General features: G+C 63.0%; 2 protein-coding genes and 7 non-coding genes across 17 annotated transcripts; 2 read left to right on the forward strand and 7 right to left on the reverse strand.

Moving 5' to 3' along the window:
• Positions 1 to 408: 408 nt before the first annotated feature.
• Positions 409 to 481, reverse strand: TRNAK-CUU (transfer RNA lysine (anticodon CUU)). Its single transcript has one exon. It is a non-coding gene; the product is annotated as a tRNA-Lys (tRNA).
• Positions 482 to 2999: 2518 nt separating this feature from the next.
• On the forward strand, positions 3000 to 3072 carry TRNAK-CUU (transfer RNA lysine (anticodon CUU)). The gene has a single exon. It is a non-coding gene; the product is annotated as a tRNA-Lys (tRNA).
• A 322-nt stretch (positions 3073 to 3394) lies between these two features.
• TRNAP-AGG (transfer RNA proline (anticodon AGG)) lies at positions 3395 to 3466 on the reverse strand. Its single transcript has one exon. It is a non-coding gene; the product is annotated as a tRNA-Pro (tRNA).
• A 2022-nt stretch (positions 3467 to 5488) lies between these two features.
• Positions 5489 to 5560, reverse strand: TRNAP-UGG (transfer RNA proline (anticodon UGG)). The gene has a single exon. It is a non-coding gene; the product is annotated as a tRNA-Pro (tRNA).
• Positions 5561 to 6533: 973 nt separating this feature from the next.
• Positions 6534 to 6606, reverse strand: TRNAR-CCU (transfer RNA arginine (anticodon CCU)). Its single transcript has one exon. It is a non-coding gene; the product is annotated as a tRNA-Arg (tRNA).
• Positions 6607 to 7009: 403 nt separating this feature from the next.
• TRNAK-CUU (transfer RNA lysine (anticodon CUU)) lies at positions 7010 to 7082 on the forward strand. Its single transcript has one exon. It is a non-coding gene; the product is annotated as a tRNA-Lys (tRNA).
• A 685-nt stretch (positions 7083 to 7767) lies between these two features.
• TRNAR-CCG (transfer RNA arginine (anticodon CCG)) lies at positions 7768 to 7840 on the reverse strand. Its single transcript has one exon. It is a non-coding gene; the product is annotated as a tRNA-Arg (tRNA).
• A 472-nt stretch (positions 7841 to 8312) lies between these two features.
• LOC100343179 (caspase-14) lies at positions 8313 to 12936 on the reverse strand. Of its 3 annotated transcripts, XM_008250636.4 has the most exons (11): positions 12134 to 12936; positions 11900 to 12040; positions 11610 to 11805; positions 11434 to 11522; positions 10575 to 10685; positions 10288 to 10455; positions 9831 to 10053; positions 9482 to 9601; positions 9133 to 9207; positions 8769 to 8872; positions 8313 to 8533 (listed from the first exon to the last, which is right to left on the reverse strand). In XM_008250636.4, exons 1-11 carry the CDS (start codon positions 12206 to 12208, stop codon positions 8420 to 8422), a joined length of 1416 nt encoding a protein of 471 aa, XP_008248858.2. In that variant the 5' UTR covers positions 12209 to 12936; the 3' UTR covers positions 8313 to 8419. The 3 variants fall into 3 exon arrangements, with proteins under 3 accessions (XP_008248858.2, XP_008248859.2, XP_008248860.2); XM_008250637.4 differs by lacking the exon at positions 10288 to 10455; XM_008250638.4 differs by lacking the exons at positions 11434 to 11522; positions 11610 to 11805.
• Positions 12937 to 13086: 150 nt separating this feature from the next.
• On the reverse strand, positions 13087 to 19446 carry ZNF213 (zinc finger protein 213). 7 transcript variants are annotated; one of them, XM_008250639.4, is made up of 6 exons: positions 18417 to 19446; positions 16894 to 17386; positions 16122 to 16245; positions 15908 to 15981; positions 15657 to 15780; positions 13087 to 14244 (listed from the first exon to the last, which is right to left on the reverse strand). In XM_008250639.4, the coding sequence occupies exons 2-6, from the start codon at positions 17290 to 17292 to the stop codon at positions 13595 to 13597; spliced, it is 1371 nt and encodes a 456-aa protein (XP_008248861.3). In that variant the 5' UTR covers positions 17293 to 17386; positions 18417 to 19446; the 3' UTR covers positions 13087 to 13594. The 7 variants fall into 7 exon arrangements, with proteins under 7 accessions (XP_008248861.3, XP_069920142.1, XP_069920140.1 ...); XM_070064041.1 differs by lacking the exon at positions 15657 to 15780 and having other exon boundaries at positions 18417 to 18662; positions 19200 to 19445; XM_070064039.1 differs by lacking the exon at positions 15657 to 15780 and having other exon boundaries at positions 18417 to 18783; positions 19200 to 19445.
• Between the last annotated feature and the right edge of the window lie 7219 nt (positions 19447 to 26665).

A 26665-nucleotide genomic window follows, 5' to 3' on the forward strand; every position in this document is an offset into this window, starting at 1 on the left:
CGAATTCTGGCGTCCACAGCAGGGAGAAGACAAGTTCGGCGATTGAAGCTTTCTGATGTGTGCCCCTTCATCACGGCGGCCCCAGGACACTAAGACGGCTCGAATTGGAGACAGCGCCTTTTCTTTTTTCAAAAAGTGAGCACAGTGTGTAACCTGAACTGTTATTTCTGTTTCCTAAAAGCACCAGGGAACACTGAACTGAACGTTGGGCCCACGTGCCAGCCACGGGGCTAAGCAGGAGTCCCACGGGTGCGGGGTCAGGCACGGAAGGCCACACTGCCGTCCCTGGGTCTGAAGATGCAGCCACCAATACAACATATTACTTGCACCCATCAATCAACGGCGGATTCCCTTACTTTGTTGGAATGAGAGGATCACTTACCCCGGTTGTCAATCAAAAGTACGGTGCGCCCAACGTGGGGCTCGAACCCACGACCCTGAGATTAAGAGTCTCATGCTCTACCGACTGAGCTAGCCGGGCGGATATAAACGGGCCGGTGGGACGGGTGTAGGTAACTGACCCATGCGCAGGTGTCCAGCCAGGAACCTTTCTGGGGTTTTCGAGGGTGGCTGGGGAAGCCCGGGGAGGAGGGGCTGGGAGGCCGGCGCTACGGACAAGGATCCAGGCCCGGGGTGCAGCGTCCGGAAGCAGGGCCCGGGAAAGACCCCCGCACTGCCCGGCCGCGCGGGTCCTCTGCGCGACCACTCTTGATGCTGCAGACTCCGAGGACCGCACTCCCGAGGCCCCCGATGTCTCTGGGCTGGGGCGAGGCAGACAGGTTGGACTCCCGAGCTCCTGGCCGGCGCGGGCCTCATTTAGGGGGCGTGGAGAGGCCGCCTGAGTCCCGAACTGCGGCAGCTCCCCGACGGCAGAGCTCCAGGGGCCCGGAGCTGGCGGGGGCGCGAGGCTCAGCCTCGCCGCTCCCCTGCAGCCCCGAGACTGCTCGGAGGAGCCTTCGCGGGGAAGTGCGGGTGCTGCTGCCAGAAACGAGCACGCGCAAAGACACCCCTCAACCCGGCCCGGGGGCGGGGCCTCGCAGGTGATTCTGCTTAGGGTGGGAGCGGCCGTGGATCCAGCTCCCGCCCGACCCGGGTCTTCCCCAGCTTTCCTCTGCTTTCTCAAAGGCTGGACTCGGGCGGCGGGACTCGGGCCCCAGCCCCGGGATTTCGGTGACACTCTTAGGGCTCGATCCCGGCGGGAACCCGGGGCTGGCGTGGGCTCCTGCAGGTGTGCAGTCGCCTCTTTGGCCCCAGGCACCCGCTAGCCCAGGCCCGAGGATCAGCTGACCCCTGAGCTCTGAGCTGGAGCCGCAGATGAGGTGGTTTGGAGGCGGGGACTTCGAGGCTCCCAGACGCCAGGGCAGCGGGGGTCAGCCCCATCCTCTGCCCCTCGTGCCCTCTCAGGCTTGTCTTCAGTGTCTTAGGCTGCTATGGTGTGGCAGGGGTCCTCCTGCGAGCCCAGCCCTGCTCTGGGCCCCTTGCCCCCACCACGACGACCCTTCCCACGGACCCGCCTCGAGAATGGACCCCTGCGTTTCTCCTAGGCTCCCCTGCGAGTCCAATCAGGAGCCCAGGGCCGTCAGGGTGGACAACCCGACCCCTGAGGGTGGGCTCCGAGGTGGGCTCAATTTTCTCTCCCTCGCCCACCGGGTTTGCTCCCACCCGGAGAGTACAGGCCCATGCTTGGTTGGCCAAGAATCTGGGGGGCCCCGATGTGACAGGGAAGGGACGGTCAGCGCCAGCAATGCAGACGGGAAGCCCCCATCACAACAGTGCTTCCACACGGAGCGATTCCCACCCGGCTCAGAAAGGGCGCAGCAAAGATAGAAAAACAAGCAAATAGAAAAGTACGAAAACCGAAGTCAAAAGCAGCCGTGGAACACCGACCTGAAGAATCTGCGACCTTGAACGAAGGGGGATAGAAACCAGGCAGCCCGGAGAGGCCCCCGGGGAGTGGACTTCAGAAAAAGATCTGACTTGGAGGAAGCCGAGGCAAGAGATGAACAAAAAATAACTCAGCTGAATTTTTCCCACTGCATTTTTTAAAATGTGGTTTATTTTGGGAGCAGCTTTGGTTCGCGGCAAGATGAGTGGAAAGTAGAGTCCCCTGTGTCTTTTTCCTGTGCGTGTTTTAAAAACTCGCCCCACTTTGCCCCGACATAGTTCAGAGCACAGGAAGTACTGCTTCACCCGCAGGGCAGCTCCCATCCGCACCCCTACAACGCCACAGGCAGGGCCGCCTCGCCCGCTATTCACCCATTATCCTCCCGCCCTCCTCTGCCCAGGCTGGTCCCCGCCGTGGCGCAGGCCAGCTCCACCGTCCGCGCTCGCGGGAGTCTGCAGCCCCAGCGGATGCTCGGCCCCGTCCAGGGGCCCCCTTCCCAGGCCTCCGCCCCCAGCCCTCTGCTAAGGAGCCGTCTGAGGCGTTCCCCTGCGCCTGGAGCTGGGGCGCCCCAGCCCAAATCCACCCACCCCCGCTCCGGGGAGGCTGGAAGCAGCGGCGGAAGCCGACCGGCAGATGCGCGCCGGCCTCCCGCCGGTTCCAGCAGCTCAGCGTGGTCCGAAGCAGTTTTGTAAATTTTAGATGAAAACGAATTGGATTCCGTAGGATTCAAAGGAAGCGCAGATGAGGTCTTCGTGAGACCAAGTGAAGTCGGCGGGTTTGTTCCAGCACGACCGGGATGCGGCCGCGTCGGTGGGCAGGGGCTCCGCTCGCGCGCGTCCCCCTGTGTGTGCACGCGGCCCCGGGGCCGCTACGCTCCGTGGGTCCAGAGCTCAGGGCGGCGCCCCACCAGCCAGCAGCCCCTGCTCGCCCCGTTTCTCACGCTCCGCACGCTGGGGACGCCGCCCTGACGCCCGCAATCAGCCGCTGGACGGGCTTGGGCGCTGCAGGCCCACAGGGCTTCTGGAGGGGAACGCATGGGCGGCCGGCGCCGGTAACCCTGTGTCCCTTCCTGGAGATTCAGGCTCGGTAGAGGGAGGGGGCCACCCTGTGTGGCGCCCGGCTAGCTCAGTCGGTAGAGCATGAGACTCTTAATCTCAGGGTCGTGGGTTCGAGCCCCACGCTGGGCGCTCTTTTGATAACTTGTGGTCCTTCCAGGCTAAAGATCCGTGGGTTCCCACCTGCGACCGAGCTTGGCAAGGAACCAGGCCCACATCCCAGGTCAGCTTTTGCTAGCCCGGTCCTGGGGAAGGGGCTCACGTTGCCCATACCACCGCTCACCTGGGCATAAAAACCTGGGCACCAACGTTTTCAGTTACTCAGAGGCGGCCCGACCACCGCCAGGTAGCCAGCCCCACAGGTCACCCCAGGAGCACTGGCCAGGTAGCACACCCCAGAGGTCACGCCAGCAGTACTGAGCCTTTATCTCCTGCACCACACCCTTAAAAACAAGGGCTCGTCCGGGATTTGAACCCGGGACCTCTCGCACCCTAAGCGAGAATCATACCCCTAGACCAACGAGCCACACATAAGGACTTCTGCTGGCCCTCCTTGGTGAGTTGCACGCCTCCCGCACCCAGGCCTGGACCAGCCCCGGTTTCTGCTTCCATGAGCCGCCTCCTCTCGCTGTGACTTGTGGGAAACAACTGGACTCTGGTCTCCGCAGCGAGGAGAGAACCAGCGTGGCCACACCCTGTGGCCGCGGGTTAGGAAGCCCCCGCCAGGGTTTCCCCACCACTAGCCTGGGGAAGCGCCTCCAGTCCTGAAGTCTCTGAGCCAAGGGCCGGGTTGTGGAGCGGAGCTGGGAGCGGGGCCTGGAGTCCCCTCAGGGTCGCGGCTCCCCGGTCTCCCTGAACCCCCAACACCCTCTCACGGCAGACGCTCCAGGGACCCACGCATCTCTGTGTCCCCTGAAACCTGCCCACGGGCGTCTCCAGACCGAGCCTCCATCTCCTAGCTTCTTCAGTCCCCGACTGCACTGGGGGCCTCCGGGGTCTCTCACTCCGCGCCCCTTCCGCTTCCGCCCAGGCCCAGGAACCCACCTCCACGGTCCAGCCCCGGCCTAGCCCCGGCCTCAGCGGAAGGATTTCAGGGCTTACATGGGAGGCGGGGCCCCCGGCCAGGCGGACACCAGCCTCAGCCACCCGGGTCAGCTCGGATCTGTGCCCGGCGCACACTGGGACTGCCGCCCACCGACCCCGCAGGTCTGACTCCGGCCGCCGCCTTCTGCAGGGAGCTCCAGCCAGGCCCCGAAATGAACAGGAAAGCAAACTGCTGCTCCCTGGGGTTTGAAGCCGAACTGGGACCAACCCCCAGCCCCCCAGCGTGGGCCTCCTCCCCGTGTGGACTCAGGCTCATGCGCAGCTCGGGCCCTGGGTTCCGTGCAGATCTGGCTCTGAGTAGGGGCCGCAGCGCCGAGAACCCCCAGCTGACAGAGGCTCGGGACTGTGCCCGGCAGAGCGGGGGCCACGGTCTGCTCTGTGGGTGTCCGGCGGCTCCAGCCTCCTGCAGGGACAGCCGTCCGGGGTGGGAGGGACTCTGGGAGCGGGATCCGACGCTCATCCCAATCCCTACCTGCGGGACTGTGTTCTGGGGGGCAGGGGGGGGGGAAGTCTGCCTCTCCAGGAGCTCAGCAGCCTGTGTGTCGCGAATGCAAACGGCCAATCCACAGCCCATCCCCCAAAAGCCCTGTAGTGGGCTCCACCCCACAAGCCACTGTCCACCCACCCTTATCAGCCCGAGGCCGGGATAGGGAGACACAACTCCAGCCCCAGCGCCTGCTGACCCCCCTGCTGCCCGCCTCCAACATCCTCCCCCAAAAACCACGGCAGGGAAGCCCCCCTCTCACTCCGCCCACCCAGGGGCTCCCCACGGGCCCACCCCCACAGCCTGGTGGCTCCTCCTCTTGGAAGCTGCCACAAAGCTTTCCCAAAGACAATCCTCGCGTGTTGGCCTCAGCACCCCCGGATTGGGGGCACACGGAACGGCCGTGCAGTGGCTGGGGCCCGGATACAGCGACCCGCGCCCCCTCTGCCCTTGACCTGCAGGGGGCACAGATGGTCCCCACCCTTGGGGTTCCCCTGCTTTCCCTCCTCTGGCAGCCCTGCGCTGGCCGTGTGCACGTTTTAAAAAGCTCATCTGAACTTGGTAGTGATTGGCAGAGGGCAGAGGGAGACGGGTGATGGGTGCCTGTCACCGTCCGAAGGCAGCCGCGGCTTTCACCGCCCCCAGAGACGGGCTGCGCCCGAGAAGAGAGAAGCCTGTAGACGCCCAGCACCGGGAAGAAGCCGCGGGTGTGCTCGGGGCCGGGCCGGATCAGGCTGCACGAACGCGTGTGGCAATGTCGCCTGCGGCGCGCAAAAAGTGGGCTAACACGCAGCCTGGGGAGAGCTGGAAACCGCGCACGCGACGCGGGTCCACCGCCCGCTGCGCCTGCGCTTACCCGGAGCCCCTCCTCGCCGCGGTCCGCGCCAAGCCTGGGGCCCCGGCTCCCGCCGGCTACGTGAACTACCGGGCCTGCACCCGAAACAGACGGCAAAAGTGAGAGGGCTCGTCCGGGATTTGAACCCGGGACCTCTCGCACCCAAAGCGAGAATCATACCCCTAGACCAACGAGCCGACAGGTCAGTATCCCGCTGCGTTGATCCTTGGAGATTCGGCCCGCGGCTCCGCCCCGGCCTCGGGTCCCGCCCCAGGGTCACGCGGCGGGAGGTGGCTCGGACCCTGCCCAGGCTTGGCCGCGCCCCGCGCGCGCCCGAGTTCGGACGCGGGTGACAAGCGGCCGCCGTCCGCCGGCGAGGGGGTCTGTTCAGCCGGTGCGGGCGCGGGGATCTCTGCCGGTGACCCCAGCCCCGACCCCGATCATCGCAGGACGAAGGGACCTGGGGCCGCGCGCGAGCCACGCCAGACCCTCGGCTTCGTTTCTTCCCCAACAGGCTGCGAACTCGCCTCGCTTCTGGCACCCTGGGCATCGGGAAGGAGCAGGGACGCGCCTGCCCTGCTGCCGCCCCCAAGGGGCCCGGGAGATGGACACGCGGGGGCCTCCGGGACCTGGCCTGGAACCGCCCGCGCGCCCCCTCCGCAGGCGGCAAAGCCGAAGGGCCGCGGAGAGGCAAACCGGAGGTGCGGTTTCACAGGGGGGACTCAGGTTGCTCTCGGCACCGCGTCTTGGTAGTGCCAACCACTACCAAGTCCAGATGAGCTTCTTAAAATGTGCACAGAGCCAAGTTATGCATTGCACGGATTTACAAGAGAGTAATACGGAGTTCGCCTCGCACGAAAACCCCACCCTCCCCACCCCCCCGGTTTACACCATTACCAACTCACAGCGTTTCGTCTACACTCCATCCACCCGGTGTGGCTCTAAAGCAAACCCAGCTTTGTTTCCAAAACACAGGCAGTGCAAACGACCACAAAGCGTGGTTCAGGCTCACAGGTGAGATCACGAGGTTGGGATGGAACAGGCGCACTCCGCTCCATGTCTGCCCTGGGCCGCAGACACGGCCTCGCCGGTCCCTCAGGGAGGCTTGTGCGTGGTCAAAGGCGCAGCTGTGGCTCGCTTTTCCCGCAAATTCCTAAAACGCAAGCTCCTTACCCCGGGTGGGACTCGAACCCACAATCCCTGGCTTAGGAGGCCAATGCCTTATCCATTAGGCCACCGGGGCTGACACACAGGTATGCGGACGAGTTGTAGACCGCTCTTCCAGTTGCTGCGCGGGGCTCCCGCACCCAGCCAGCCCCGCTGCAACCCTGCAGGTCGGTCCCGGGCGCCGCTCCCGCGGGTCTCGCCCGCTCCAGGCCTCCGCGGGACCCTAAGAGGCGGCACACGCGCAGCTGGAACCGAGATGCGGAAAGCGAAGCTCGGCCTAGGGCCTGCGAGACACGCTCTGCGTGCGGGGCTCCCGGGTTCTGATCCGGGTGAATTCTTTAACCCGGGTGTAGCCAGAAGCGGGCGTGGTGCGGGTGCTGCCCACGACGGCCTGCGCCCTCGCTCCCGCGTCGGGACGCCCTGGCAGACCCGGGTGTGCGAGGCCCCTTACAGAACGCCCTGGATCCAGCATTCAGCGCGCCCGGCTAGCTCAGTCGGTAGAGCATGAGACTCTTAATCTCAGGGTCGTGGGTTCGAGCCCCACGTTGGGCGTTGTGTTTTTTCCATAATTTTAGCTTTTTCAGTTTAACGCGGTTCTCGCGTTTATGAACCCTTGATAAACCGCAGGAAGGTGCCGGCGACGCCCGCACCACGCAGCCCCACGAGCGGCTCACGGGTGCACAGGAGCTTCCCCCCGCGTGGGCTGTCAACCCCACCCTGCAAGGCTGAACACCGAAGTTCCGGCACATTCCACACCGCCTCTCACAGGCGCCGTCTCGCTGCGAGAAATCCGGATACCCTCTGAGCCGTTGGCTTGCTTTGTTAAAATTGCGAAATGCACGCTGAAAGGAGATCTGGCCACTTCAGTCGCGTTCGAGCGCACTGAGCGCGGGCACAGCACCGGACACCCATCACCACTGCGCGGTCGGAAGCGCGCGCGTCTTCCTGCCCTGCCCAGCTCCCCACACGCGTGTCCGGCTCCACGGCCTGGGCTCCGGCCCCTGAGGCTCGCGGTCCCGCCCGGACCCTGCCGCTGCAGGTTTCCACGGAGACCCCGGGCTCTCGGGGGCCAGCGCCGTTGTAGTACCCGAGCTGGGTGGACTCAGGGAGTGGGTAGGGCCACCCGCGTCACAGCTCGGGCAGCCAGGGAGTGACGGAGGGGTCCCAGGTCCGCATGAGGTGTGGTCCTGAGGGCAGGAAAATTTTTATCTCTCGGCACTAAAAGACAACCCGGCAGCGACCACGAAGGGACTCGAACCCTCAATCTTCTGATCCGGAATCAGACGCCTTATCCATTAGGCCACGCGGCCCTACGGCGTCAGACGTTGCCGCTTTTCCCATAAAGCCCGGCTCGACCGCTTGCGCCAGGCTCCCCAGCGCGCATGCGCACGCGGCCTGCAGCGTCGCCCCGCCCCTCGGCGCTGGGCGCGGGCGGAGCTGGGAGCGGAGCCGCCTGCCCTGGACCGCGGCTACAGCACGAGTTCGAGCCCTAGTCGGCCCGCAGGCCGCGTGGCCGGCCTTTCTACCCCCACGCGCCGACCGCCTTCGCCGCCCACGCTGCGCAGCCCCTGCGCCGGCCTGCTCCGGGGCCTCTGGGCCCAGGCTCGTGTCTGTGGTGGAGATTGGGAGGGTGCACAGGGGCGCGCCTGGGAGAGGGGCGGGGCCTCCCAGGTGGGCCCCCTGGGGTGCTCTCAGGACCCCTGCCCAGCCTCGCGGTGTCCCCTGGCCCCAGACACTGCACCCCCGTCCGCCCTCTCGCTTCTCAGACCCGAGAGGCCCGGGGACGTCCGCAGGAGTTTGTTTATTGCTGGCCAGCAGAGCGCCAGGCCCACGCGGCCACGCCGGGTTGACAGGAGGGGAACGGGGATGGCCCGGGCGAGCCCCCGCCGTCAGACCCGCAGGCGGAGCCGCCGCCGCAGCGAGCTCCGGATCTCCAGGCAGGCCTTGCGCGGCTCGTCGCAGTCCGGCCCCAGCACGTCCAGCTCACACACGCGCCTGTTCACCTGCGGGGCCCCGCGAGGCCGGCGAGGCCAGGCGTCAAGCGCCGGCATCAACGCGCCCCCAGGCCCTCCCGGGTCGCACCCCCACCCCTGTGGCCAGGGCCCAGAGCCCCCACCCACCCCACGCTGCTTCCCCTCCGTGCGGGCTTGGTGGTCTCTACTGTTCGGGGCCGGGGATTCCTCCTTCCCCAGTGGGGCGGGGGTGGGGGTGTTCAGGACCCCAGGGTGAAGAGCGCACCTCAGTGAGCAGCTCCAGGAGGTCCCGCCCGGGGTCCACTCTGAGCACGTCCACCAGCGTCTGGATGAAGTCTGAGCCCATCTCATCCCGATAGGCCACACAGCCTACACCAAGGGACCCCAACCCGGGTTGGGCACGGCCTCTCTGCCTTCCCACCCGCAGCGGCCTAGTGCTGGGAGCTGGCGGCCGAAGGTCAGGGCAGAGGACAGGGCCTCCAGCACCCGGAGCCAGCCTGGGGCTGCAGGGGGAGTCCTCGGGGAGATAACAATGAACCCTTGCCGTGGGCCTGCTGACTGACCAGCCTGAGCAAGCAGCCTCTGCACCCCAACCCCAGGAAGCGGGCTTCCTCAGGCCCTGTCCTCACCCTCGGCCGCTGCGTAGACGGTCAGCACGTCTGCCTGTCCGGAGCTCCCTGGAGCAGGGCCACTGCAGGAGCTGCCTGCGGGAAGAGTCACCGGCACCCGTCAGCCCCGGATGCCTCCAGCCCCAGGTGTCCCGTCTCTGGCTCTAGGGCAGCTCGGGGCAGGTGGACGCCCTGCCAATGACCAGTTGGGTGACCTCAGAGGAGCTGGTTCACCGGGCTATCTCCAGGCTTGGTGTGAGGTTCACACGGGGGAAGCCGCCCCAGCTTCCCAGAGGCCCCGGCGGTCAAGGGAGACTTTTCCTTCCCATCAGCCCTTCCCAAGCCCAGGCTCTGGAAGGACAGGACCCACCTTGGGCATCGGCGTGGACCTGCAGCACATCCGCGTGGGAGGGGAGAGCAGGTTGTGGTACCCACAACCAGCGCCGGTACCAGGGCAGAGCCTTGGGGCCCTTGCCGGCATCCCTGTTCCCTGGGAAAATGGGAAACAGGTAGACGCTATCTGGGGGTGGGCACCCCACCCAGAGCCCCCGGGCAGGCCTGCCACGCTGCAAACGCTGAGGGCTCAGGCTCATGGCCTTGACCTCTAGGAGAGGGTGGGGGAGAGGATGTGCCCCAGACTCCCAGGCAGCAAGCCTGGGGTGGCCGAGAGCTGACCGAGAAAGCCAGGAGGAGGAGGTGGGATGCTGGGCGCCACTCACCCCCACGGCAAGCCTGAAGCAGGAAGACCTTGGGACAGCCACGCAGTGCCCCACAGCGGCTCAGCTCCTGCACCAGCGCCTCTGGCTGCACCTCCTGCCCGTCGGCCCCCAGCAGCTGCCCCTGTGGTCCCCCGTGGGCCATCAGGGCCACCAGGGCACAGCTCACAGGTCCCCTGTAGGTGTCCAGCTGCTCCTGGAACTGGGCCAGCTCTTCCCAGAAAGCCTACAGGGAGACAGACCCTTGGGGACTGTGAGCCAGGGAGGAGACCCAGGCAGTGGCACGGGCCTTGGGCCCGGGGGGGTTGGGGGGGGGCTTCTGGAAGCAGGGAAGTGACTGCCCATGCACACAGCAGGGAGGGTGGAGGCCAGAGCTGCAGGTGCACTTCCCGCCTGTGATGGGTGAGAGGCCCAGGAGAGTCCTCGGGAACAGCACCAGGAGTCTCGGGCTTCCCCTCACCTGGGCTGTAGGGTCCGTCCTCAGGGTGGTCTCGAAGCCCAGGGCCTGGCACAGGCCCCCCAGTGCCTCCACGTCACGCTCGGCCCCAGGCCGGTCTCGGATCACAGCCAGCAGGAGGGCAGCTCTGGCCCCCGACATGTCATACTGAGCCCCGGGGCCGGGTTCTGCCTGCAGAGGTGCCGGGCACTCACAGTGGCCTCAGGGACCCCAGCCCCTCCCTCCTCTGCCGGGGCTCCCTGCCTCTCGTCCCATGGCCACGTGACTGGATCCCGCCCTGTCCCGAGCACCTCAGGCCTCCAGGGCTCCTCGCTTGTCAGGCACAGTGCCCCCCGCAAAGAGCTCTGAAAGACGGGGCAGCGTATGTCCCCCGCGGACTCCTCAGCCACCCTGCAGAACAGCTGGGGGGCGGCAAGGACACGTCAGAGGGGCTGTTCCAGAGGTAGGGAGGAGCACCCAGGGAGACTCCACAGGGCTCTACCAGCCAGAACGGAGTGGGGGGAGGCAGAGGAAGGGCAGGGAGGGCAGAAGGGCCTAAGCAAGACAGAAGTTCTCGTCCAGGCTCAAGGCCACAGACTGCCCTGGGAATGAGGGGCTCCAGCTGGACGTCCCCTACCCCGGGGTCAGGGTGCACTGTGGTGGGGATGCTCGCTGGAACAGGGCAGGGCTGGCAGGGAAGGCTCCCAGGATCGGCACTTCCGGGGAGGGTGCCACGACTGAGCGCGCCACGGAGCAGAGCTGGGGCCCACCCCAGGGACTACTCAACTACCCAGGGACCTTCGGGCCTCGGGAGCAGACCTGGGCCCAACCCCAGCCCCCAGGGTCCTGCAGCATAACAGGGCAGCCGTCCACCGCCTGCACGGGAGGCTGGAGGTACAAGTGTGCACGCGGGGAGAGTGAGGAAGGCACCAGTGACAGCCTGGAAGGGACTGTAGAATCCTGGCTAGCAGAGCAGGGAGGCCATACCATGCAAAGAACAGCTCAGGATAGGTGTGGCGGGGGTTGGTCTGGGGTATCTGTGCACTCCAGAAGGTGGGGGCAGGGCCCTGCGGCCGACACATGTGTAGCCTATAGAGGGTGCAGTGAACAGGTGGGGGAACCACTTGCCAAGACTGGCTGGCTCAGCAGAGCACAGCACAGCCCCCCCACCTCTGTCAGCAGCTGCAGCAGCGACCAGTGAGGACGGCGGCCACAGAGCTCCCTGAGGCCGGCGAGGAAGGCTCCGGGCTCCAGGGCAGCTGGTGGAGAAGCGTTGGTCTACAGTGGGGCTCCAGCTCTCCCAACCCCACCCGGCCCTCCCAGGACCCAGGTCCCTGCCCACTCACCCCCAGCGCCGCTTGAAAGCAGCAGGACGACTTTGGGGCAGCCCTGGAGGGCCTCACAACAGCTCAGCTCCTGAACCAGCTGCCGGGGCTGCCTCAGCTGCCCGCGGGGGGCCACCAGGGCCACAAGGGCACAGCCCACGGGGCTCTGGAGGGCATCCAGCTGCTTCCTGAACAAAGCTAGCTCCCGGAGGAAGTCCTAGGAGCAGCAGTAAAGGCCTGGCTGTGGCCCGGAGCTCACAGTGGGGGTGAGGTGAGGGGTGCTGGGGAGGAGGGGAGGGGTGTGGGCTCACCTGGACCAAGGCGTCCCTCCTCTCCCAGCTCTCAAAGCCCAGGGCCTGGAACACGGCCTCCAGGGCAGCGACCGTCGCGGCAGGCACCCCCGGGCTGCTGAGTGTCAGGGCCACCCTCAGACCCTGCACGCTGTACTTCCCCTAGGGAGGCAAGGCCAGAGCGGGAAGGGCAGGGCAGGGCCAGGCTCGGGCGGGAGTCCGAAGCAGGCAGGGCCAGGAGGCACCTCCTACTACCTTTCTCCCCAGGCTGTCTCGAGCATCTGCCACCTGTGCAGCCGCCTGCAGGGTCCCAGCCACCAGGAAAGCCATGGCGGACAGGCGGGGAATCCTCTGGACACCAGCTCTCCTGGCCCTGGATCCCAGCAGCCTGGGCCTTGACCCTTGCCCTCTCCACCAGCTGGTTCAGGACCTAAGCTGGACTCTGTCCCCGGGCTCCTTCCTCTGGCTGTAGCCGGTGACTTCCTGGCGTGCCCTCACCTGCACCAAGAGCCTGTGCCCGATCCTGTTTTTAGCTCCCGGCCCGCTCCTATCTGATCTTGTTACACCCGAGTGTCTCCCTGTGCAGCCAGTCCTTGTGCTGCTCCTGCCACCCTCCCCCACCCACCCCACCAGCGCCCAGCCCCTTAGGAAGAAACCAACTGGAATCGGCCTGGGCCACAAGACCTCGGCTGCTGCATCTGAGCCACGGGACAGTGCCGGTGACGGTGTGACCCTGTTACGTGGGGACAGAGGGGCTGGCACACAGGCACCAAGGGACAGTGACAGCCTCCACCAGGTGAGCAGGCAGGGCTCTGCCAGAGTGGGAGGAGCCCCGCACAGGACCCAGCCTGGGCGGGGCCAGAGGAGAGGCTGGCATCTTACAGGCTGCTGGGCAGTGGGGGCGGGGCCTCTTGCTACGGTCAGCCCCTCCCCCAAGGGACTCGCAGAGGCAGCTTGAATGCTCCGGGTCCGCAGCCAGCAGCCTAAGTGCCACCACTCCCCTCGGGGTCTCCGAGCCCCTTCCTCATTTCGTGGGGGGAGCAGCCAGCAAGCACTCCAAGGCCTGCTCCCCCTCCTCCAGTCCTGAGGCCCAGGGCTCATGGCTGCTCTGGGACTCAGGCCACAGGACCCACAGGGCGAGGAGGACCATCCCAGTGCCCACGAGCCCGCGGCAGTGACTAGAGAACACAGCGGCACAGACCCAGAACTGCAGTGGAGTGCTCGTGTTAAGTACGGTCCTCGCCTCAGCAGCGGCGGGCGGCGGCCGGCCTCTGTTGGCCCGTCAGTCTCCGGGGTTAGCCCCGTGGCTGCACCCGCTGCCACCCTCACCACGCTGGCCCGTGCTGGGCAGACCTGCAGACAGCGGAGCCGCCCGCCTCCTCGTGGCCAGGACACACAGCCTGCCCCGATGACTGGAGAGGTGAGGGCCGGAAGGCCTCGATGTCCATCCCAAAGCCAGCAGCTGCCCGTGGCCAATCTTCCACCCACACTGGAAGGCACAGGTTGGCGAGGCAGAGGGCCTGGCCGTGGACACACGCAGAACACAGGGAAGGAAGGGGACTGAGGACAGCTCTGGGAAGGGTCCTCAGGCCAGGCCTGACTCCTCCCGCTCCCCTGCTGCGGAAACCAGAGGGGAGCAGGCAGGACAGGCGACAAGGGCTGGCGCTGGGCAGGTCCTGGGAGCTGGGTGGAGCACCCCTCCCCCGCCCAGGCCGCTCAGCCCACGGGCTGGGCCGTCTTGGCGTGCAGGCTCTGGTGGGCGATGAGGTGCGCGCGCTGCTTGAAGCTCTTGTCGCACTCGCTGCAGCCGAAGGGCCGCTCGCCGGTGTGCACGCGCCGGTGGTCCAGCAGGTAGGCGCGCAGTGAGAAGCTCTTGCCACAGTCGCTGCAGCCGAAGGGCTTCTCGCCCGTGTGGATGCGCTGGTGGTCGGCCAGGTAGGCGCTGCGGCTGAAGCTCTTGCCGCAGGCGGCGCAGGAGAAGGGCTTCTCGCCGGTGTGCACGCCCTGGTGCCGCGCCAGGTCCGAGGCGCTGCGGAAGCTCTTGTCGCACTCGGGGCACCTGTGCGGCTTCTCGCCGGTGTGCGTGCGCTGGTGCCGCGCCAGGTCCGAGCCCCAGCGGAAACGCTTCCCGCACTGCCCGCAGCTGTGCGGCTTCTCGGCCGCCAGGTCCCGAAACTGACGCCGGCGCGTGGGCGGCCGCCCCCGCCGCGCCCCCGCCAACCGGCCCAAGGCCATCCCCGGCCGGTTCTCGCTCTCCCAGGCCTCACTGTCCTCGGGGCTCCAGGCCACGGTCCCGTGGGCGCCCGCCTGGCCCGGCACCGCCGCCTCTGGCCGCGACCTCCTGCTCTGCCCTCGGAGCCCCGCGCCTGCAAGGGGACAGGAGGCAGCCTCTTCAGTCCCGCGCGGCTCGGGGTCAGGGCCAAGTGAGGACAACGCTGCTCAGGGGGACCCCTCCTCCCTGGCTCTCGCACAGCCTGGGCCTCCACTTCTTCATCTACAAAGTGGGGACGATGATCAAGTTCCCGCAGGGAGCGGTGCCCAGGAAGCGTCCAGGAGTCCAGCTCCGGCCCACGGAGGCGCCTGCTAATTCTGACCCTGGGCCAACTACAAGTCTCTCTCAGTCAGGCGCTCCCTCTCTGAACCTGGCTGTCCAAACCCCAACACGGAAGAGTCACGTTAGCCCGGCAAGCTCCCCCAAGCGCCCTGTGGGAAGCTGAGGGACCCACTGGGGCTGGCTGCCACGGCTCCCTCACTCCACAAGCTCGGGTGCTCGGTCTCAGGCCACACATTTGGACAGGGAGGGGTCCTGGTCCAACCCACCGGGTGGTGCGGGTTAAATGAGATGTCGCTGAGAGGCTCTGCCTGGGCGAAGAGGGCCCCGTGTGGCCAGGGACAAGGCCAGGCTTGGTGGGCAGCTGGTGCACTCCATCCACACCCCTGCACCTGCTGACATGACCTCACAGCACACCGGACCCGCTCCTAGTCTTTGCTCCCTCCTCTGTGAAGTGGGGACAACACCCTGATGCACCAGGTGTGAGAACCGGAGAGAAAAATGGCCAACACGGGCACATCCTGCACACGGCACACGATACACACATGGAGCACACGTCCTGCACACGGCACGCGATACACGGAGTACACGTCCTGCACACGGCACATGATACACACACGGAGCACAGGTCCTGCACACGGCACGTAATACACAGAGTACACGTCCTGCACACGGCACGCGATACACACATGGAGCACACTTCTGCACAAGGCACATGATACATGGAGTACATGTCCTGCACAAGGCACGCGATACATGCATGGAGCACACATCCTGCACACGGCACGCGATACACGCACAGAGCACACGTCCTGCACACGGCACGCGATACATGGAGCACATGTCCTGCACACGGCACATGATACATGGAGTACACGTCCTGCACACGGCACACAATACGCACATGGAGTACACATCCTGCACACGGCACACGATACATGGAGTACATGTCCTGCACATGGCACACGATACACGCACGCAGTACACATCCTGCACACGGCACGCGATACACGGAGTACACATCCTGCACATGGCACGTGATACACGCATGGCGCACACGTCTGCACACGGCACACGATACACGCATGGCGTACATGGAACACAGCCAGCGCAAGAGGAACCACATGGCTCTCAGGAGGCCAGGGAAGGCCCACTTTGGAAACCGGCTGAGGGCTCGCAGAGGGACCCCCACGGGGAAGGGGGCCCAGAGGTCCTGCACCCACCTACCCAGCGCAGTGTTCTGGGAGTTCTCTCGCTTTATGTCCCAGAAGAGATCCCTCTGAGCAGGGTCTAGAGAGCCCCGCTCTTCCCGGGAGAAATAGAAAGGAATCTCTCCCAACGCCACGGGGCCCTGGGATGAGAAGACCTGGCTCAGGCCTGCCTCCACCCATCAGGTCTCCCGGGCAGCCGAGGGAGGGCGGACAGGAGAGGTCAGAGCAGGCGGGGCGTCAGAGCGTGCAGAGGGACGGGTAACTCACACAGACCCCAGGTGCAAAGCAGGCCTGCGCCGTGTCTCTGGGAGCCCCCTCTTCAGGAGGAGCAGGAAGCGGGGCTGCAGGGAGAGAAGGCGCCTGAGAGCAGCAGCGCAGGCCGGGGCCTGGAGCCTCGCAGCCCCCCTGCACTGGCTCGCACGTGCCCCTCACAGCCATGCCAGGGGAGCCAGGCCCTGCCGGCCACCAGAGGGTCACTCACCACCACGCCGGGGCTGCTCCTGGGCCACCTGTGGCAGGCTCCGGGCCCCGGCCGCTGCAGGAGGCCCCTTATCCGAGGATTCCTGGGCCACAGCCTTGGATTCCGCGTCCTCTGAGGGCACATCCTGTGCGGGAACCACAACACGCCCGTCAGCACCGAGAGCAGATGGAGGCAGAATCTAACCCCTGGGAAGGAGACGCGGGGCGTGTCCCTGAGGATGCGGCGGCACGGGGAAAGCAACCCACGTGGAGGCCCAGGGAAGTGCAGAGGAGGATGGGACGCAAAGCAGTGCCGGGTGCTGGAGCACACGCCTCGGTCAACCTCGGAGCAAGAAGCAGCCCCACAGGCCGGGAGGCACAGCCACTAGGAAAGGGACAAAGGAGGGGCTCCTCCTGCCAAGGGCAGAACCCCACAACCCAGCGGCCCCACACCCCTCCCGCCAGGTGCTCCCAGTGTGCAGGACCCAACACCCGAGGAGAAATCAGGGTGCCACCTTCCCACACCCCCTCGGGCACCTGCGCGCATGCCCGGCATCCCCAAGGCCTGGCCTGGAGCAGAAACAAATACACCTTTGCAGAGAGTGCGTGGCGCTAAGCCCCACTTTCCGGAACAAGTCCACAGGAACCGCATTGACCTGAGAGGGTCTCGGGCACTCCCTACTACTCTGCGCTGCCTGCACACGCTGCCCTGGCCCACGAGCCTCCTGAGGACTCGTCTCTGCAGACGGCCCGTCTCTCCAGCGCAGGTGCCCTGGACAGGGGAGGCCCCTCACCTGGGGCCCGGCCTTGGCTGGCTGCTTCTGCAGATCCTCCACCAGGACCACGGCCTCCTCGCCGCTCCCGGGCTGCTGCTCACGCACGCGGGCCTGGATGTCGCCCGGCAGCACCGCCAGGAACTGCTCCAGCACCAGCAGCTCCAGGATCTGCTCCTTGGAGCGCAGCTCGGGCCGCAGCCAGCGGCAGCAGAGCTCCCAGAGCCGGCTGAAGGCCTCGTGGGGCCCTCCGGCTGCCCTGTAGCGGAAGCGCCGGAAGCGCTGGCGGCAGGCCTCCGAGTCCCCGCTGTCTTCCGGTCCGGCAGACTCCTGCTCCCAGGAGCAATCCTCCACCTTCACGACGAGCAGCCCTTCTCCCTCCCCACAGGCCTGGCTCGGGGGCTCCGGGGGGGCTGCCATGCCCCCGGCCCAGTGCTCGGCCGGGCCCCGGAGGCTGCCCTCTCAGTCTCCCAGAGGGATCCCCTGTGACGGCCGCACTGGCATCTGGACACTCCTGGGGAGAGAGGAAAAGAGCAGGACTGGGGACGGGGGCGGGACACCGGCTTCAGAAAGTTCGTGGAAAATGTGTATTAGGAAAAAACAGCAGGTGCCTTGGTGCAGTGGGTTAACCCGCCGCCTGTGACGCTGGCATGGCGCAGTGCCTATTCCAGTCCCAGCCGCTCCACTTCCCAGAGCCCGGCTCGCGGGCCTACCAAAGCAGCCAAGGTGGCCCAAGTGCTTGGGTCCCTGCCACCCACACTCGTGTCCTGGATGGAGTTCCAGGGTCCTCGCTGTGGCCTGGCCCAGCCCCGGCCATTGTGGCTGTTTGGGGAGTGAGCCAGCACAGGGAGGATCTCTCTCACTCCGCCTTGCAAATAACTTTTTTAGATAATAATAATAATAATAATAGGCTGGCACCATGGCTCAATAGGCTAGTCCTCCGCCTTGTGGCGCCGGCACACCGGGTTCTAGTCCCGGTCAGGGCGCCGGATTCTGTCCCGGTTGCCCCTCTTCCAGGCCAACTCTCTGCTGTGGCCCGGGAGTGCAGTGGAGGATGGCCCAAGTGCTTGGGCCCTGCACCCCATGGGAGACCAGGAGAAGCACCTGGCTCCTGCCATCGGATCAGCGCGGTACACTGGCCACAGCGCGCCAGCTGCGGTGGCCATTGGAGGGTGAACCAATGGCAAAGGAAGACCTTTCTCTCTGTCTCTGTCCACTCTGCCTGTCAATAATAATATTAATAATAATAATGATAACCCTATATATGAAATTCAACTTCTGCACCAAAATAAAACTCACTTTTAATTCCATTTTTCTACCAACTTTCTGAAGCGTGCCCACCCACGAGCTAAGCCCCGCCCACAGGACGGCAGGGACTCCAGCCCCCGATGCCCAGCGATGCCCGGCCGGCTTGCCCAGCGGAACTGGAGGCTCAGTGACTCCGGCTAATACAGGCCTCACCCTGGAGCCCGGGTCAGCTGACAGCAACACCTACCCTCCCTCAGGAGGCAGCACTGCACGCCCCGGCGCCGACGGCGACGCACCTAACCTGCACGGATTCCACGCCGCGCCAGTCCAGTGTCACGGCAGACGCGGCAGCCTATTGTTCTATGCAGACGTCCGGGGCGTCCTCACGGCCTGAGCTTGTGCACGTGTGGCATACTCGGTCACAAATGGCGCGCGCGTGCCACCGAGCGTCCTCGGGGGCCGTTATGGGATGGATCACAGGCGCGCTGTGCTGGCTTCCTCCGATTCGAAGACTCCGACTTGCAGAGCCCGCGGGCCGAGGGCTGTGGGAGAACCCCCGCCATTCACGCACGACTCCGTGGGAACGCTCGCGCGCTTCCAGCCCTCGCAGTGGCCTCCTCACAAGAGCTCCGAAAAGCGGTATTTTGGAATTTCCTTTAATTTCTGAGGTTTCGACAATAAAAGTCACACACACCATTCAATTTAAAGGGGGGGGGTGTATATTTAAACAACGCAGGAAACGCTAAAGAGCGGCTCTCCCCTCCTCGCCAAGTGCCTCACCCCCACAGTCCGACACCCGACGTCCGGACCGTCTCCCGTTTTCTACCGGAATGTTCTCCACAGACACGGGGGCAAGGGGCTTGACGCGCGCCCCCGCGGGCGCGAGCTCGCGGCACACACGCTCCGGCTCCTCGGCGGCGGGAGCTCCTCCGGAGGCTCGACCACAGCCGACCGCGGCATTCGGGTGGCTACTCCACACCAAGCACCTTCTTTATTCTTCCGCTCCTCACAAAACCCCCGAAACGCACGCGCGCCATTCTCTCCTCCGAAGGGTCTCTCCCGAGAGGGCCCGGACTCACCAGGGTCGCTCGGCAGGACGCGGCGGGCGGGGACGCCGACCCAGCCGGTACCCCGCGCGCAGCGGAGGGGGCGGCCGGAGGCCAGCCCGGGGGCCAGCCCAGGGGCCGAGCGCGCTCTCGCCAGCGGTGCACGCCCCCTCCGGCCGCCGCGCGGGACTCGGACCGCGGATGCCTCCGACGCCGCTCCCCGCCGCCGGGAAACACACCCCCGACTGCCTCCCAGGCCCGCCCACTTCCGCCACCGCTCTCGGCGCCGGAAGTCCGCGCGAGGCTCGCCGGCGACCACACCGCGTCAGACTTCAAAACTACATCCCCCAGAAGGCCACGGCCCTTGCCTTGTGGCCAATGAACAGAGAGGATGCGCAGAGCCGACCAATCAGAAGGAAGCGACGCCAAGCGCCGTGCGCGGCCTCATTCAGGCACCTGCGATGGAGGGCGGGGTTCGCGGCCTGACTGGCCGGCCTGTCCTTGGTCCCTGCCTTTGTGTCGCGTTTCCCTGCGCCCCTGCGAGGCGAGCGGAGGAACCCGAGGCTGGCCTGGCGAGCGGAGACCGCAGCTGCCTCAGCCGCGAGGCCCGCTCGGCCGGTGGGGATGCGCCGGGCCGGCCTCAGCAGTCCGAAGGCGGCCGGGGAGCCTGCCCAGCCGCTGCTCGGGCACGCGCTCCTCGTCTTCGGCGGCCGGGGAGCTCCCTTGGAAGTGGCATCCAGCGAGGGGCGCGGAGCAGCTTCCCACGGCGAGTCCCGCTGGGTTGTGCGGAGGGACCCAGAGCCGGCAGGCTACGTTCGGACTCCCGGGCTCGCCTCGCTCGGACCCGCGCCTCCACCTGGAGGTCTCGGGCTCCAGACCTCCTTGTTCCAGAAATGCAAAGGGTTTATTTTGAATGATGCATGTATTGCATGCTTGGAAAAGAAAATTAAGAAATGTTGAGAAATAAGCCATCCCTTTCCCTTGATACTCGCTAGCTCGCTCCCTCTGCCCAAGTGCCACCCTTAAACAGGCCACCGCCATGTAGGCAGCCTCTGCCTTGCCTTAATGTTGTGCCTGTTTCCTCGCCAGCTGACATATATTCGCTTGTTTGTCTCCCAATGCCTGGGCTCCACGGGGGGCAGACCCGTCACCACCCTGCTGATCCGAAGGCAGGAGCCAGGTGCTTCCCCCTGGTCTCCCATGCGGGTGCAGGGCCCAAGCACTTGGGTCATGCTCCACTGCCTTCCTGGGCCACAGCAGAGAGCTGGACTGGAAGAGGGGCAACCAGGACAGAATCGGCGCCCCAACCGGGACTAGAACCCAAGGAGCCGGCGCCGCAGGCGGATTAGCCTACTGAGCCGGCGCTAGCCCATGGATGCATTTGTGAAGCGCGTCGGGGACCATCGGTAACGTCCCCTTGTTTATGTCCTCAGCAGTGTATCCGGCTCTTTGCATGTCCCTGTGTATGATTCATCGATTCTGCAAGCTCAGCAGTATTCCATAGCGCGGCATTGCATGTCTTATGTAAAGTGACCGGTCCTTGGACGTTCACCGTGTCCGTTGTTCTGTATCTGCCTTCTACACACACCCTGGTGTATTTGCTGAAACTTCCCTTGGGAAAAAGTAGTAAGGAAGTCGGTGAATCAGCTTCGGATACATATTTCCAATGTCCTCCTCCAGAAAGGGTTAAAAATCTTGCGCATGTTTATCCTCCCCGTCCCCCACATTCGGGGATTTACAACCCAGTTCCACAGGGTTCGTGAACAGCTTCATGAAGTTTCCGATAAGCTCTGGGGTTGTGCACATTAAACTTTGAAGTCAGTTCGGTGAGCAGATGGAGCATGCGCCAGGCACTGCGCGAAGTGCTTTTCGGCTCTCACTGCCCGCACGGATTAGTCCCACGATTAGAATTCCAGATTACATGATCATTTCCAAGGAAGCTGAAACGCTTTCTTCTTCAGTTACTACTGACTATTCTATTTATCATTTTGTGAACGGACCTTTATTATATCCTGGTTTTTCTATTGCAACATTCTTTTTAGAATTTGAGACAGACACAGCTCCCTTCGACAGGTTCATTCCCCAAATGCCCACAACAGCCAGGGCACAGCTAGGGCAGGAACCACGAGCCAGGAAGACAATCCAGGTCTCCCATAAGGGCGGCAGGACCCCAAGTACTTCAGTTTGTTTGGCTGCCCCCCAGGGTCTGCATTAGTAACAAGCTGGAGTCCGGAAGTGGAGCTATTAAGCCCCACAGATATCTTCACCACTAGGTTAAACACTTGTTCTGGGACATTAATGTTAGATTTTACACATCAAGGGTATGCTAACACAGCCAGACATGCAGTAAACACTCAGTGGCCACTTATTGTATTGAATGTTAATTTACTCTTTAAAATATGTTGTGTTGCAAATATTTTCTCATATTGTAGTTTATCTTTTCATATTAATCAAGTGTTTGGATGTTGTGTTTTTATTCCAATACAGAAATTTCAAATGTTAAAGCTCCAGTTCTATTCCCATATGGCTTGTTCCACTGGAAACAGGCTAAGAAAGGCATTTGTACTCTAATACTAAATTTACCTATACTTGTAGAACTCCGTGATTTTCAATTTTTAAATTTACTCCATATGGATTTTGTTTAGGTGAAATGAAAGAAGTATAAAATTAATCCAGCCCAGTTTAAACAGTGTGACAACAGTCCATCCTCCATCCTCTTAACGCCTCTTACATTTAAAAAAAAATTTTTTAAAGATGTATTTGAAAGGCAGAATTAGACATAAGGAGAAACAGAAGAGATCTTACATCCGCTGGTTCACTCCTCAAATGGCTGCAATGGCCAGGGCTGGGCCAGGCTGAAGCCAGGAGCCAGGAACTCCAGCCAGGTCTCCCACATGGGTTCAGGGGCTCAAGGACTCAGGCCACCTTCTGCTGCTTTCCCAGGAGCTGGATCAGAAATGGAACAGCTGGGACTTGAACTGGTGCCCGTGAGATGCCAGCACTGCAGTGGCTTAACCTGTTCTCTTTCAGGTTTTAGATCTAAATTCTATTACAGACCTCAGTTTTTTATAATTTTGTTATGTCCTGTTGATTATTATGAACCATTAGTTTTGTATTTTTTATATACATTTGAAAGAGTTAGAGATAGAGACAGAGAGAGAGGTCTCCCATCCACTGGTTCACTCTCCAAATGGCTCAGATGGTTCAACTTTGCAGAGCTGAGCTGAGCTGAAGCCAGGAGCCAGAAGCTTCTTCTGGTTCTCCCACTTGGGTGCAAGAGCCTAGTATTTGGACCATCCTCCACTGCCTTCCCAGGCACATTAGCAGGGAGCTGGATCAGAAATTTATTTATTTTCATTAAACAAATGGCTTAATATTGGGGAGAAATTATACAAGTTTTCACATCCAGAAACATGTATTTAACTCTTCCATTACTTAAAAAATGTTGTAGCTTTTCCTTTTTTTCTTTTTAAATGTAGTTGCTGCATCTCAAGTGTATTCCAAGGTAGTTTAAAATTTGTGACTGTTTTATCCCCATTGTATGTCTGCTCTGATCACAAAATAAAAACCACACCAGTAATCTGAACAGATAATATTTGATATGAAAACTGTTAGGTTAGGGGAGGGCCCAGTAGCTGAGTGGCGGCCCCAGCCCGGGCCACTGCAGGCAGCTGGGGAATGAAGCCGTCGACGGCAGCGCTCTCTGATAAGAAAAAAAATGCTAACTTGAAAAGCAAGGTTAACTACCAAGGGCAGCAGAGAGTTCTAAAAGCTACAGAAGCAGCACCTGCAGGAAGCAGCTCTTAGGTCAGAGGAGCCCCTCTCTTCCAGTCGAGGCAGCTTCGCCCCCGATAAGAGCGAGCGGCCGCCCCTGGAGACCTCGCGGGAGAGCGCGGGGCGCCCTGCCTGCCCCCTGCCGGCCCCGAGGAGCACTGCGCCGGGAAGCACAGCGTCCCCCGCTGGAGCTGCGGCCGGCGGCGTCCTCCCATCGCCCTCCGCCGGCACACACTGGCCAGCCCGCGAGCGACATCAGGCTTCCGCTGGAGAAGTCGCAGCAGACAAAAAGGCAAACCTGGTTCTTCCCTGCTGCCCTCAGAGCGGGCGCCTCTTGCCGTTCAGCAAGGCCGCGTCTGTGCGCAGACAGCACCAGCAGGCCGTGGAGGCCCGGCCTGAGCCACCGGTGCTGCAGTGGCCAGCTCTGTGTCCCAGGTACACAGGTGACCTGGAAGAGACCACGAGACGGCAGACAGGCAGCAGCGGAGTGGAGCCACGAATGGTGGACAGCCGGCAACGCTGGGGTCAGCGTTTTTCCAGCTGTGGTCCTGGGGTGGGGGCTGGCGCAGTCCCCCGGAATGTGAAGGATGTGTTATGTTCCTGGAATGCAAATGCGTGACAGACGTCGTCCTGAGTGACAGGTGACAGCTGTGACGCCTCTCTCTGCTGCTCTTTAGCCCGCCCGAGCCCCTCCACTTCTCACTCCAGCCCCTGGGGCTTCCCGGCTTTCACGTCTGTGTCTCCTGAGTCTGCTCAAACCGGATCAGAGAGCTGCTCTCCGCCCGGAGGCCAGAATCCAGAAGATTCCAGTCGCTTCTCCCTGCAGTTGCACGGTCACATGAACTGGCACAGGCTGCGTCTCCTCTGGTTTGAGAGGCACAAGATAATCGAATGCGAGCATGTGGGGGTGAGGGGTGGGAGTGGTCTGCAGCGGGCGCAGGAGAGAGGGGGACTAGGCCAACTCCTCGGCCCCAGACCTGCATGTCCCATGAGACCTTTTTCCCTCTATAAAAATGTCTCCTTTGGGGTTTTTTGGCTTTCTTAATTTTTTTTTTCAATTTTTATTTAAAAGCCAAAGTTAGAGAGGGAGAGAGACAGACCTTCCATCTGCTAGTTCACTCCCGAGATGGCCACCAATGGACAGGACTGAGCCAGGAGCTTCATCCGGGGTGGCCCCTGGGCCATCCGCCACTGCTTTCCCAAGACGTTAGCAGGGAGCTGGATCAGAAGTGGAGCAGCCGGGACACGAACCAGTGCCCATGTGGGATGCCGCTTCACAGACGGTGGTTTAACCAGCTGTGCCACGATGCCGGCCCCTTGTTGGCAGGGAACCCTAAGCATTACAGGATCACTGGCTATGTGGGCTTTGTGCTTTTAATCATGTAATTAACTCCAACAATAAATATTTTACCTGGTGCAATTTGTTAATGTCAAGTTGCTAATGCATATAGGCTTAAGATAAAGCATTAACTTGCACAATTCTGAGGCTGAGAAATTCCATGATATGCAAGCTGCAGACCCAAGAAGTCCAGCAGTATAGGTCTGTTTTTAGTGTTTTAGAACGGCAGAGAAAAAGACACAGGTCTCCCATCTGCTGCTTCACTTTTTTTTTTTTTTTTTTTTTTTTTTGACAGGCAGAGTTAGACCGTGAGAGAGGTCTTCCTTCTGTTGGTTCACCCCCCAAGTGGCCACTACGGCCAGTGCACTGCACCGATCCAAAGCCAGGAGCCAGGTGCCTCCTCCTGGTCTCCCATGAGGAGCAACCGGGACAGAACCGGTGCCCCAGCGGGGACTAAAACCCGGGGTGCCGGCCCACAGGCGGAGGATTAGCCTAGTGAGCCGCGGGGCCAGCTGTTTCACTCTTGAAAGGCTCACAACCGCCATGGCTGGGCCAGGTCAAATCCAGGAGCCAGGAACTCAGTCCCGGTCTCCCGGATGAGTGGAACAGACCCAGCTCACAACCACCATGGCTGGGCCAGGTCAAATCCAGGAGCCAGGAACTCGGTCCCGGTCTCCCGTATGAGTGGAACAGACCCAGCTCACAACCGCCATGGCTGGGCCAGGTCAAATCCAGGAGCCAGGAACTCAGTCCCAGTCTCCCGGATGAGTGGAACAGACCCAGCTCTTAGGGCAGCACCCGCTACCTCCCAGGATGTGCGTTACCAGGGAGGTGGACTACAGAGCAGAGCCAGGACCCTATTCCAGGCACTTGATGTGAGATGCAGGTGATGCAGGTATCCCAAGCAACCTTTGTTTAATTTATTTATGTGAAAGGCAGAGTTACAGAGAGAGATCTCCCATTTGTTGGTTCACTCCGGCCACAAGGGCTGGAGCAGCACTGATCCGAAGCCAGGAGCCAGGAGCCTCTTCCAGTTCTCCCACGTAAGTGCAGAGGCCCAAGGACGTGGGCCATCTTCCACTGCTTTCCGAGGCCACAGCAGAAAGCTAGATCAGAAGCAGGGCAGCTGGGACTTGAACCGGCGCCCGTACGGGATGCCAGCACTGAGGGTGGCGGCTTACCTGCTACGCCACAGCGCCGGCCCCTCAAGCAGCATCTTACCTGCTGCACAAATGTCCACCCCAGTGGTGTACTGTTAACACCTGAGTGCCCGAGGGCCGGCGCTGTGCACAGCTCTGGCTATTGCAGCCATTTGGGGAGTGAACCAGTGGATGGAAGGTCAGTCTGTCTCTCTGCCTCTCTGTAACTCTTGCCTTTCAAATAAATAATCTTTAAAAAAAATTTCAAGGACATTCATTTCAGCATTACAGTATTAAAAAAAAAAAAAACACACACACGTGCTGCTTGCTATTCTCCAGCTTGCTCCTTCTTTCTCTTGGTCAAGTCCAGAACTAGAACATAGTTACTGGGCGGTGCTCAGGCACCTGTTGGGTCCAGATGAAACACAGTCCTGATGCCCCCTCCTTCTGAGCCTCCCCTGACGGTGGAAACCCTCTGCTTGCGCATCCTGGGAAAAGTGCCCATTGTCCTCGAGCCCCTCCCCCCCCCCACGCGGCGGTTAGCAACAGAGCCACGAGTGGGGTCTCAGCTCAGCACGCTCCCAGCTGAGAGCGCGCCGATGACCCACCATGAGGAGACGGCTCACACACAGAGAAGTCTGTATCGGCCTGTGCCTGTCTGCACAAAAGAAGCGTGGGGATGGAGGGCGAGAGTGGACTCCAGGGGCGGCACGCGGAACAGGGCAGGGTGTTCGTGGGCGAGTTCAAGCTTAAAGAGTCAGCGGGAGGACACCTGGGCTCCGCGGTGGGCGGCTCTGGGGGAAGACGCCAGACGGACCTAAGGCCGAAGGGAGAGCTACTGAGCACGGCCCGAACCCCCCACCCGAGGCTCCTCTCACCGGAAGGCACCTCCCGCACCAGGAGAAAGCTCGCTGGCCGCCTCGTCACCAGCCAGGCTGCCTCTCCAGCAGGGGCTTGCCTGCGACCTTCAGGGGCTACCTGCCGGGGAACGGCTAAGACGGCAGACGCAGACCTCGGGGGAGCGAGCGATCCAGAGCCCCAGCCCAAACAGCCGAGCTCCCTGGGGGAACCCGCCACCTAAGGGACAGCAGGGCGGAGACCTGCCCCGCCGTCAGTCAGCTACGCCCGCCCTCTCCCTGCCACAGTCCCGCTGCTGCAAACTCGCAAACGCTGGCGGCGGGAGAGGTCAGCGGCTCCCGCCCCCAAGCCTTCCGCACCGGCTCCCCGCAACGCTCGTCCGGGCCTCG

Source organism: Oryctolagus cuniculus, chromosome 19 (genome assembly GCF_964237555.1).
Source record: "Oryctolagus cuniculus chromosome 19, mOryCun1.1, whole genome shotgun sequence".
NCBI lineage: Eukaryota > Metazoa > Chordata > Mammalia > Lagomorpha > Leporidae > Oryctolagus > Oryctolagus cuniculus.